At 45.7% G+C, this 12,940-nt stretch overlaps 1 protein-coding gene across 6 annotated transcripts in view; it reads right to left on the bottom strand.

Annotated features, from left to right (window-relative positions):
- Window positions 1-12,940, bottom strand: part of CEP126 (centrosomal protein 126) — a 252,066-nt gene that overhangs the window by 112,058 nt on the left and 127,068 nt on the right. The window contains exon 7 of one of the 6 annotated variants that reach the window (XM_030200235.1): window positions 8,460-8,524. The exons of the other annotated variants lie outside the window; for them this stretch is intronic. Within the exon in view, the coding sequence (XP_030056095.1) occupies window positions 8,490-8,524 (35 nt within the window). The 3' untranslated portion in view covers window positions 8,460-8,489. Of the gene's footprint in view, window positions 1-8,459; window positions 8,525-12,940 lie in introns of those variants that run through there. 6 annotated transcript variants of the gene reach the window in all.

Raw genomic sequence — 12,940 nt, 5'->3', positions numbered from 1 at the left:
ATTCCCTTTTTGTAAAGGTAAGCAGTGTTACTGCTGGGCATTTGGTGAAAAATCTTGAGGCTGCTATGTTTCCAAAAGGAAGGGTCAAGTATTAAGCATGAACTTCTTACACCATGAAGCGTAAAATTTCCTGTGTAGAGAGTAAATTGGTATGTGAGTACATGCATCTTTCATATTTAGGGAGCATAACTAGTCTTTCATATCTAGGAGAAGGTTGATTATCTAAAGATTTTCTTTAAACTATCCTCCCGAAAAAGGAATCTGTTGAGTTTTTCCAGGTCTGCTATTGGTCTCAAGTCTCCCAGTTTCTTCAGTATTAAATATATGAGAAGTCTTTGCTGGTTTTCAAATTTGGATCACATTCCATTGTCGTTTTTCATAAGAGAGATTGTAGTTCCCATTGTAGGACAGCACCATGCAGATTGCTAAATATGTAGGAATGGGGCACTCTAATGCAAATCTGAGAAAAATTTTAGGATTAATCGCCAGAACATGCTGAAAAACTTTAACTTTCCTCTCACTGGTAGGTATGGCAGAATGCCCACGAGACTGGTTATCCAGAATGACCCATATGTGGGTACAGTGGGTTTCTGGTGGGTTTTGGAGGGCTCACATTTACCACCACAAGTGTAACAGGTGGGTGGGGGGGTGGGGGGGTGGGCCTGGGTCCGCCTGCCTCAAGTGCACTGCACCCACTAAAACTGTTCCAGGAACCTGCATACTGGGTATGATATTTGAGGCTGGCATAGAGGCTGCCCAAAAATATTTAAAAACATTTTTTGAGGGTGGGAGGGGGTTAGTGACCACTGGGGGAGTAAGGGGAGGTCATCCCCAATTCCCTCCGATGGTTATCTGGCCATTTAGGGCACATTTTTGTGGCTTGGTCGTAAGAAAAAAAGGACCAGGTAAAGTCGTCCAAGTGTTCGTCAGGGATGCCCTTTTTCTTTCCATTATCGGTCGAGGACGCTCATGTGTTAGGCATGCCCCAGTCCCACCTTCGCTATGCCTCCGACACGCCCCCGTGAACTTTGGTCATCCCCGCGACGGAAAGCAGTTGAGGATGCCCAAAATCGGCTTTTGATTATGCTGATTTGGGCAACCCTGGGAGAAGGATGCCCATCTTCCGATTTGTGTCGAAAGATGGGCGTCCTTCTCTTTCGAAAATAAGCCTATGTATCTCATACAAGTATGTTCAGGCTGGGCTGACCTTCATGGCTGTGTCACTGCTTACATTGTAACAGCCAGTAGCCCATTTCTGCTCTGCCTATATTGAGGAAATTTGCAAGGCAGCAACATGGTCTTCTATCCTCACCTTCACTGCTCATTACTGTCTACAGCAGTATTCTAGGTGGGATAGCCGGTTTGGACAAGTAGTCTTGCAAAATCTTCTTACTACTTTAAAGTCAGCTCTGCCCTCCAACCCTTTTTTTCAGACAGGCTTGCATACTACATAGTTGCCAGGATCATTATTGTATTGTGAGCCTAGCAGCTAGTGAGTCCCACATGTGATAATATCATGCCTACTTGTACTCGGAGAAAGCTAAGTTGCTTACAAGTAGCAGGTATTCTCCAAGGACAGCAGACAAATATTCTCCCATCCCTCCTGCCTCCCCTTGGAGTTGTCTTCTTAGCTTTAATATTGTACTGTGGGCCCGCGCACAAGCGTTGGGCAGGAAGACACCAGCACAAGTGTGGTGGGGGCACCACCTCTAAAATTTAAAGTGACATTACAGTATGGCAGTGTCCGCACCGGGCTCCATGGATGACATCACCCACATGTGAGAATATATGCCTATTGTTCTTGGAGAACATCTGCTACAGGTAAGTAACTTAGCTATATTCTAGTTACACGCTAATCTAAAAACTGGCAATTAAATGCAATGGCGTGTACTTTGAAGTTAAGCACACACACGGGTGGAGTATGGATGGAGAGTGGGTGGGGCACACAATTAAGTGCATTTTTGGCAATATAGTTGCAAGTATTTGCACTAGCCTTATGGTTGGTTTTAAGTATTCTCATCTAAAATATGAACACACGTATTTGTCCTGCTAGGTAGTATTCTGTAAAGAAAAGTAGGTTCCTATTCCCCTGATATTCAGCTGGCTTTGGGCTGTGTGGTGACTGGCCAGTGCCGGTGCTCAGACTGTATACTCAATGTTTGCCTATATCCGGTGACTGGCATTCCAGTTTCACTTTTGACCATGGCAACTTAACTGGTTAAACCTATTAAGCGCTATCCGGTTAAGTGCTTAGCGGTTAAAGATAGGTCTGTTATTTATGTGGCCTATTTTAACTGCTAAACATAGCCAGTTTGGTGCTAAATTTCCATGCCTATCCAGCTATGACATGCGATATAGCCGGTTATCTCCCACTGAATGTCTGTGGTTAGGTGCTAAAATGCTATTTAACCGGCCAAGAGCTGTTCCTGGCTAGTTACGTAGTTTTGAATATAGATCAGCTACTTTCCTTTATAGAATAGACTCCAAATAGGCACCTTCTTGGTGCCTAAAAATAGGTGCACTGTTATAGAATTACTCCCCCAGTGTCCAAAATTCCTGCTGTAGTCTCAAAAGCTGTAAGAATACCATGGGAGTTTGCATAGTGTGGCTCAGAATTACTGAGACATATGGTGCTGGAAAAAATCTGAATAACTGTTCCAAATGAAGTGCCAGCAGCAGACCTGTACATAAAGTAAGGGAGATACATGAAGGGGAGAGATTCAGTTTGGAGGGAATGGGGTTGGGAACAGGATGGTAGAGATTGACCTATGGGAAAGATTGATTGGGGAGAGGAGCTCTGTAAAGAGCATGTACAGAAGGGGGAGAGGGAGTTGGGTTGAGAAGGCTAAAATGACAATCACTGACCTGGGTAGTTTTCTTTTGAAAATTATTCACAAGGTACACACATTGTGACAAGGCAAGCCCCAGAGATTCCCCAGTGAAGCAGTTGAGCCCAGAACTACGGGTCCCAGAAGTCCTTGCAAGAATGAGAGAAGAGAGTAATCCTAAAAATATGGAATGGATTCCCAGCCCCAGCAGGAAGAGCAATGGCTTGAGGCAGGGTGAGCCTGTTACTCCCTTCCCCACTAGAGGGAAAGGGAAGAATGAAGCTCAGTTTCCCTGGCTTCGCCATCAGTATATAATTCCCCCCAGCTGTGAGAAGGGGAGAGCAGATTTCCTGGAGGCTCTCAGTCACCAGGGGGGAGGAGAGACGCAGGGAGAGAGAGATTCCATGGAGTATGTGGAGGAAGGAAGTAGTCTGCCACTAGAGTTGCCCATGGGAGAGGAGCCAACTACCATGGAGTGGGAGAATTCAAAGGTTGCCCTGCCCAGCACTTGAAGGCAGTGGAGGAGGCCACACTGGGCGTGGTGCTGAGAGGTGGGGAGAAACTGCCAACCCTGCTCCTTACAGGGTTCCCTCTGTGCTGTGAAAAGGCAGGTGATTTGTGGTACTGGTTTGACATGCAAAGACTGTCCATGAAGATTTGTTCTGAACTGTTGTGCTATATTGGAAATCTGCTGAGCTCCAGGGCCGGTCCTAGGGTTTCTGGCGCCCTCCTGCAGCCTATTAGTCGATACCGCTACCCATCCAGTGGTGGGATCACTATAGCTCCGCCCCTACAGTAGTCACATCCCCTTTACCAGCCATGGCATCATTGAAAATATTACACCAGTATAGAAGAAAAATAAAGTGTTTTTTTTGTTTTCATTATAAATAATTTCTGTAAGCTGTTACAGCTACATTATACTCAAAATGACACAAACCAAATTAGCATACAGACCAGGAATTATGAGAACAGACAGTTTTACTAACTCTGAAAAACAATGTGTTAGCAAAATCTCAGAATCTAACAAACAGATCCCTATTCAGACACTTGCAACCTTGCAGTCACACATGCAAAACAGAGACAGCACCTCTTCAAATTCTTCAAAAATTAACCGGAAATCCAAAGAAGTTAGATTCTGCATGCAGCCCAATACAGAAAAACAGAAAGAAACACATTGCTATACACATTGCAAAATAAGATAGCAGATGTAAATTCTCAAAGTGGACATATTCCAAACACTAAAATGAAAATAAAATGATTTTTTTCTACCTTTGTTGTCTGGTGACTTTGTTTTTCTGATCATGCTGGCCCAGTATCTGATTCTGCTGCTATCTGTCCTCTTAACTCCATTTCCAGGGCTTCCTTTCCCTTTATTTCTTTACTTTCCTCTTTTCTTCTTCATTTCTTGCTCTATATCCATAAGTAAAAGCTGGGTCCTCTGCAGAATTGACTGTCCAGTGGATCCAGCTTCTGCCTATTTTCTCCATCCTTGTGCAGTTTTTCTCCTCTCATCCTTTCCCCTCATCTCATCTCTTTCCTCTCTCTTCCCTCCCCTCCATCCATGCCCAGCATTTCTTTTCTCTCCCTTCCCCTCCATCTCCTTCCTCTGTCTTCCATCCATGTCCAGAATTTCTTCTCTCCCCTCCATCCATGTGCATCTGTTTCCTGTCTTCCCTTCCTTTCCCTCCATCCATGTCCAACAATTCTCTCCCTGCCCTCCCCTCCATCCACCCATGTCCAGCAACCCTCCTCTCTCCACTGCCCTCCCCTCCATACATGTCCAGCAACTCTCTTCTCCCCTCCATCCACCTATGTCCAGCAACTCTCCTCTCCCCTGCCCTCCCCTCCATCCACTCATGTCCAGCAACTCCCCTGCCCTACATCCATCCATCATATCCAGCAATTCTCCCCTCTCCCCTGCTGCCCCCCTCCAGCAATCCATATCCAGCAATTCTCCTCTCTCCCCTGCCCTCCCCTCCATGTCCAGCAATTTCTCCTCTCTCCCTGGGTCCTGCCCTCCCATCCATGTCCATCGATGCTCCTCTCTCCCCTGCCCTCCCCTCCTTGTCTAGCAATTTCTCCTCTCTCCCTGGGCCCTGACCTCCCATCCATGTCTATCCATGTCCATCAATGCTCCTCTCTCCCCTGCCCCCCCTCCATCCATCCATATCCAGCAATTCTTCTCTCTCCACTGCCCTTCCCTCCATGTCCAGCAATTTCTCCTCTCTCCCTAGGCCTTGCCCTCCCATCCATGTCCATCGATCAATGCTCCTCTCTCCCCTGCCCTCCCACTCCCATGTCCACCTGCCCACCCTCTTCTCTGGTTTAAATCTTGTATTTAAATTTACCTCCATCGCAGCAGTTGCGCAGCGTCAGTGAAAGCAGTGCCCGACGTCTCTAGACTTCCCTTTGCTCATTCGTTCCCTCTCAGTGTCCCGCCCTTGCAAGGAAATGATGGCAGAAGAAGGTGGGACACTGAGAGGGAACAAACGAGCGAAGGGAAGGCTAGAGACGTCAGGCAGTGCTTTCACTGATGCTGCGCAGCTGCTGCGACGTCGGAGGTAAATATAAGTACAAGATTTAAATCCCCCAGGGTGGCGCGGGTACCGGTGAAGGAAACTGAGGACTGGGCTGCTGTCAGGGTCCAGGAGCTGAGGTAAGCGGCGGCAGTAAGCATGGCGCGGCAGCGCCCTCCAGAGGTCGGTGCCCCCCCTGTCATGCTTACCTTGCTTACCGGGTTGAGTCGGCCCTGCTGAACTCTTACTAAACCCTTCTGAAGGAGGGAGAAGGGAAAGCTAATGCCCAAATAGAAGATCTGAGGTCTTGAGGAGCTGAGCGTTTGCTGAGGGATTTTGGGGACCTGGACTGTACCTTTTTTCTTTTGAAGATTATCTTATGAGGACTGTACCTTTTTCTTTTGAAGACTATATTAAGAGGGCTGCACCTTTTGTTATGAAGAATTATGATTTTTGGTATGAAATTGCCTTGACAATAAAATACTTTGGCCCTGAGTCCCAGTATCAGCAGTATTCTGTCCTGGAACCCTGGGAGCCCCACAGGCTTGCCGGCTCCACCCAAGAGGAGGAAGCGGACCCCCTTTTACAACATTCAAATGTATGCATAGCTTGCAAATTGACAGGTTACTGAAAACTGCATCCTTAAAATAATTCATATATTTAATAGATGCCATGAGAGAACTGTGTGAAATATTTGTTACATTCCAGTAAGTAGAGGCCATTGAAAATAACCACTCATATAATAAAACTCCACTGGATATAGTGTTTCTGAAAGAAATTATTATAAACTAGTAAAAAAGGCCCGTTTCTGTTTTAAAGAAAACGGGTGCTAGCAAGGTTTTCCTCTGAGTGTGTATGTTTGAGAGAGAGTGTGTAAGAGTGACTGTGTGAGAGAGAGTGAATGTGCGAGTGTATGTGTGTGTGACAGAGAAAGAGTGAGACTGGGTGCGAGTGTGTGTGTGAGAATGAGAGTATGTGCCAGGGTCCCCCCTCCCTGTATCCACCCAGCGATGCTGTTCTCTCCCCTGCCCCCTCTCCCACCACCCAGCAAGTCTCCTCTGTCCCCTGCTCCCCCTCCAGCCACCCAGCGATTCCCCTCTCTCCCTTGCCCCCCCCTCCAGGCACCGAGCGATTCCCCTCTTTCTACGGCCCCCCCTTTTTTGGTACTGTCTATCTAGTTAAAACAGCTTTTGCAGCAGCTCCTAGGTTTGCTTGCATTGTTTTGAGTGTATGGCAATGATGGCTGCATGGGGGATTGGAAACAGAGATTAACCAACGGGCTTCCTTGCTCACAGTGGACTTGATTGGTTCACTTCCACTCCTGTCTCTTAAACGTCTGCCTGCACGGCTGGGGGCGGTGACCTGGGGGGGGGCGTGGCATTGCGGCGAGGGCTCCTCCACCTCTTAAGGCACTGTCTATGCGGCGGTTCGAAAATGAACACCTTCCCCGCTGAGGTAAAAAAAAAAAGGCTTAAGTGCACTGGCGGAGACCGCCCGACCGCCTGCTCTCCCTCCCTACTGCTAGCGCCGGTTTGACGATCCCATCAGGAGAGGAGAGGAGAGAGAGGGAAAGAGGGAGGGGGGGGGGGGTTGAGGGCGGTTATTATGCGCGGGTGTTTCGGGAGGTGGGCGTGCAGTCTGGAGCAATTCCTAGGCAGGGGGAGGAGTATGGAAACACGCGTGTTTCCCTACTCCTCCCCCTGCCTAGATCGCTGTTTGTTGCTGTGCGTCGGGCTGGGGGGTTTTGAGGGCGGTTAGTGTGTGCGGGTGTTTCGGGAGGTTTGCAGCCAGTCTGTAGCGATTCCTAGGCAGGGGGAGGAGTAGGGAAACACGCGTATTTCCCTACTCCTCCCCCTGCCTAGGTTGCTGTTTGTTGCTGTGCGTTGGGCTGGTGACCTCACCCAAGGTGCAGCCAAACAGTGGGATGATCTACAGCAGGAATCAGGCCACCTCTGACTCAGAAAGCCACGGTTCCAGGCAACTGTAGAACGTTGGAGGTGAGAATTATTATATAGGATCTCTCTTCACAAATATTTATCCAGAAGGAAAAGCCTCAGAGTGCTTTGCTCCTATGAAGTGCTCATCCAGAATTCTATCATTGACAAAAACCCTTCTGGTTATAATGAAAGTGCAAATATGACTTAAAAATTTCACTTTTTAATACTGTAATATGAAACAACTTTAAGAGCTCAAAACATAGTACAGTACAGTCTCGATTATCCAACGTAAATGGGACTGATCTGTTGTCAGACAAGTGAAAAGTCGGATAATACGGAAAGCAATCGTAACCCCCTTAAAAATGCACGAAAACATATTATATGCATAAAGATCAGGCATAGGGTATCTTTAATTTAAAACTATTGTTTATTGACACTAATCAGAAATGAAAAAATGAAAACCATTGTACCTTAGGCAATTTGAGCACAAATACATTACAGAGCAGTATACAGTATAGCAACTGTACAGAAAGCAATGTGAACAGAAATACAGAACTGAGCAAAGAAAACCATATTTATCTACTGCATATTCAGCCTCAGTAGAGTTGTCTTCTACACCAGACAATGCGAACCAAGCAAAGCTCACAGCTTTGTCTTCTCCAGAAATCAATACAGCAGAAATGAAACTGGAACCCCTACAGATCTAAGAATGAGAAAATAAAGAAAGTGCTGTAAATTTAAATGAACAAACAAGGTGTACATACAGTACTATACTGCATAAAACTCATTGTGCACAAGAGTCTTACCAAGGTTCACTTGCTCCAAAAGCACAGTCTCAGATCAAAAGCAGTTCCCTGGCAGGAATAGCAGGCTCTTGGCTCACAAAAATTGCTGCCATGCTATAAAAGCAAGGTGTCAGCTTAAATCTTCTTCAACGGTTTCCTCGCAGCAAAAGCAGGGTTCCAGGTCCAAAAATTGCTGCCATGCTGTACTGATGTAAAAGCAAGGTCTCTGCATAAAACTTCTGAAACAGCTCCCTTGCTGCAAAAGTGGGGTCCCAGTTCCAGAAATTGCTGTCATCCTATAAAAGCAAGGTTTCAGCTTAAAATATCTTGAACAGAAGAGAAGCTGTGCGCTTCTTAACAGCGATGAGGGGCACATGAAGGAGTATCAGCTGCAAAGCATAGTTCCCTTGAAGAAGCACGGTCTCAGATAAAACATGGCTTCCTTGCAGTGTGTGAAGCTAGAAAACAGGAAGAGAAGCCATGCACTTCTTAATGGCAATGTGATGATGTCACTGGGGGGCTTTGTCGGATATGCCAGTTGGTTGGATTAGCGAAGAACGGATAATCGAGACCGTACTGTACTTTGGTCCTCCTGACAATGACTAGCGTTTTGCAGTGCAATTACTGCTGCATCAGGGAACTACTCATACCATATCACAATTCTGCAAAATAAAAAAAATTATTTCTCAGCACAATCATCTCACACCTTCTCAGCACAATCATCTCACATCTTTGAAGGAGTAAACAAACATGTGGACAAAGGGGAGCCGGTTGATATTGTGTATCTGGATTTTCAAAAGGCGTTTGACAAGGTACCTCATGAAAGTCTACAGAGGAAATTGGAGGGTCATGGGATAGGAAGAAAAGTCCTATTGTGGATTAAAAACTGGTTGAAGGATAGGAAACAGAGAGTGGGGTTAAATGGGCAGTATTCACAATGGAGAAGGGTAGTTAGTGGGGTTCCTCAGGGGTCTGTGCTAGGACCGCTGCTTTTTAATATATTTATAAATGATTTAGAGATGGGAGTAACTAGCGAGGGAATTACATTTGCTGATGACACAAAGTTATTCAAAGTCGTTAAATCTCAACAGGATTGTGAAAAATGACAGAAGGACCTTACGAGACTGGAAGACTGGGCGGCTAAATGGCAGATAACGTTTAATGTGAGCAAGTGCAAGGTGATGCATGTGGGAAAAAAAAACCCGAATTATACCTACGTCATGCAAGGTTCCACGTTAGGAGTTACGGACCAAGAAAGGGATCTGGGTGTCGTCATCGATAATACACTGAAACCTTCTGCTCAGTGTGCTGCTGCGGCTCGGAAAGCGAATAAAATGTTGGGTATTATTAGGAAAGGTATGGAAAACAGGTGTGAGGATGTTATAATGCCGTTATAGCGCTCCATGGTGTGACCGCACCTTGAGTATTGTGTTCAATTCTGGTCGCCGCATCTCAAGAAAGATATAGTGGAACTGGAAAAGGTGCAGCGAAGGGCAACTAAAATGATAGCGGGGATGGGACGACTTCCCTATGAAGAAAGACTAAGGAGGCTAGGGCTTTTCAGCTTGGAGAAGAGATGGCTGAGGGGAGACATGATAGAGGTATATAAAATAATGAGTGGAGTGGAACAGGTGGATGTGAAGCGTCTGTTCACGCTTTCCAAAAATACTAGGACTAGGGGGCATGCGATGAAACTACAGTGTAGTAAATTTAAAACAAATCGGAGAAAAAGTTTCTTCACCCAATGCATAATTAAACTCTGGAATTCGTTGCCGGAGAACGTGGTGAAAGTGGTTAGCTTGGCAGAGTTTAAAAGGGGGTTAGACGGTTTGCTAAAGGACAAGTCCATAAACCGCTACTAAATGGACTTGGGAAAAATCCACAATTCCGGGAATAACATGTATAGAATGTTTGTACATTTGGGAAGCTTGCCAGGTGCCCTTGGCCTGGATTGGCCGCTGTCGTGGACAGGATGCTGGGCTCGATGGACCCTTGGTCTTTTCCCAGTGTGGCATTACTTATGTACTTATTTAAAAAATTCAGTCTTCAAACTTGTTCACTCCGTCAATTTCTTCAAACTGAATGCTCCGGTGAACACCCCAAAATGGTAGCCTTACAGGAACATTCAGTGTGAAGAAATCGACAGAGTATGTGTGAAGACTGAATGTTTTTTAAATGTAAAATAATTGTTGTGCTGAGAATATATTTTTTGTTTTGCAGAATTGTGCTATGGTCCGAGTAGTTCCCTGATGCAGTGCATTCTTTTTAAAAAAAAATTTTAATTGCTTATCCATAATTATAATACAAGGCAAGGAAACAATAGCAATATGTCTACAAAAGAAAAATGTTTCTAAGAACATAATCATGCTTATTTTCAAAAGAGAAGGACGCCCATCTTTCGACACAAACTAGAAGATGGGTATTCTCACAGGGTCGCCCAAATCGACATAATCAAAAGCCGATTTTGGGCATCCCCAACTGCTTTCCGTAGCGGGGACGACCAAAGTTCACGGGGGGCGTGTCAGAGGCGTAGCGAAGGTGGGACTTGGGTGTGCCTAACATATGGGCGTCCTCGACCCAGAATGGAAAAAAAGGGCGTCCCTGACGAGCATTGTGATGACTTTACATGGTTCAGTTTTTCTTACGATCAAGGCACAAAAAGGTGCCCAAACTGACCAGATGACCACCGGAGAGAATCGGTGATGACCTCCCCTTACTCCCCCAGTGGTCACTAACCCCCTCCCACCCTCAAATGTCAATACTCAGGTCCATCGCAGCAGTATGCAGGTCCCTGGAGCAGTTCTAGTGGGTGCAGTGCACTTGAGGCAGGCAGACCCAGGCCCATCCCCCTCTATCTGTTACACTTGTGGTGGTAAATGTGAGCCCTCCAAAACCCACCAGAAACCCACTGTACTCACATCTAGGTGCCCCCTTTCACCCGTAAGGGCTATGGTAGTGGTATAATGTGTGGGTTTGGGGGGGCTCAGCACACAAGGTAAGGGAGATATGTACCTGGGAGTTTTTTCTGAAGTTCACTGCAGTGCCTCCTAGGGTGCCCGGTTGGTGTCCTGGCATGTCAGGGGGACCAGTGCACTACGAATGCTGGCTCCTCCCATGACCAAAGGGCTTGCATTTGGTCGTTTCTGAGATAGGCGTCCTTAGTTTCCATTATCGCCGAAAATCAGAAACGACCAAGTCTAAGGACGACCATCTCTAGGGACGACCTAAATGTCAAGATTTGGGCATCCCCGACCGTATTATCAAAGATGGATGTCCATCTTGTTTTGTTAATACGGGTTTCCCCGCCCCTTTGCCGGGACATCCTGTGAGGACGTCCTCAGGAAAACTTGGGCGCCCCTTTCGATTATGCCCCTCAATATAGTCCACATCTAGAGAGCTAAAAGAAGATGACATTCAAGATAGAAATAATAATAAATGAATACAATCAACCAAAGCAAGACAGGCAATATAATAATCTCGGGCTTCTCCATCAAACTTAATCACATAATAATAATTCAGGAAATTTGCCCAGAAAGCACCAGTTAATCCACAAAAAATATTCTAAATGAGAAGATCTAAAAAACTGTATCTATTGTTCCATAGTTAATCAGGCATTTACAGGGGAATTTTAGGAAAAAAAAAGTCAACCCTACAGCCAATGCCTTAGGCTTCAGCTGCAGGAATTGCTTTCTGTAAACCTGAATCTGACTGGTCACATCTGGGAACATAAAGATTTGTAGACCACAGAAAGACACATTCTTCTTCGAGAAATAAAGTGGTTTTCTCAGTTTCAGAAGAGAATTTAACTAATAAAGTAGCTCTCTTTAGAAACCACCTCATCCATTCCATCCTCCTCACTTATCTGGCTTTTCTGAACATAATATATACAGTGTAGTCCACTTAAGTGCAAGGGTCTGGGACCAAAGAAATGCATGCAGTTAACCGGAGCGTGCACTTAACCGTTGTGACCCAAAGAAGCTTGACATCTGATAAACATATGTACAGTACTGTTTATTATTATACGTATAGTATACAGTTTCCGTTAACTTACTTTAGGCTTACTTGAAGTAACCAGTTATAGTCCTCTGTACACTATTGGGTCTGTGAGTTTCATAGAGTCACGTCTGCCAGATGGTAAAAACTGTCATAGCACTGACATCCAGTGGCCTCCAGATAGGCCCGCACAGTGTTGAGACTCTCCAGCACTCTTGCAAAAGTGACAGGAGGAGGTTGTTGAATTTCGACAGCATGTACCTTGCTGCTCATTTCATCATCTGTTTCATCATCAGCCGTTGTTGCCTGCGTGTAGGCACATATCTCGACATCAGTGCTGTCGTCAGATCGTAATCAACAGCTACATAGCGATGAAACTCCTCATCAGTAACACTGGCTGGGATGTCAATAACCTGTTCATCTGACGCATTTGCAACAGCTGAATCTGTTTCGTCCCTCTCCACATCCTTAACAAAGCTTGCCTGCTTGTAGCAGTTCACAATAGTTGCCTGTGTAACATGATTCCAGGCTTCTTTCTGCATATGTAGGGAATCCAACAGTGATAGATTACGAGCCAGTTCAACAGCACATTTATCCTTGCCAGTCTGGTCATCCATAACACTCACCAGACGACGTAGCATAAGAGCCCAATAATGTCTGAAATTGGCTATTATGCCCTGATCCATAGGTTGGATCAGAGAGGTATCATCCCTGTGTGCAGCACAATTATCACAAAGCAACAAAATCTGACGCTTTTGTACCCGCATTCTAGTGTCTAACTTCTTTAGCCACTGCTTCCAAATTTCCCCAGACATCCATGAATTTGCGTTAGCCTTGTATGACACAGGAAGTCACTTAACTTTCTTGAAGCAACGGGGCTG

Source organism: Microcaecilia unicolor, chromosome 4 (genome assembly GCF_901765095.1).
Source record: "Microcaecilia unicolor chromosome 4, aMicUni1.1, whole genome shotgun sequence".
Classification (NCBI taxonomy): Eukaryota; Metazoa; Chordata; class Amphibia; order Gymnophiona; family Siphonopidae; genus Microcaecilia; species Microcaecilia unicolor.
Note: the sequence above shows the minus strand (reverse complement) of the source record. Positions and strands in the feature narration are given on the sequence as shown.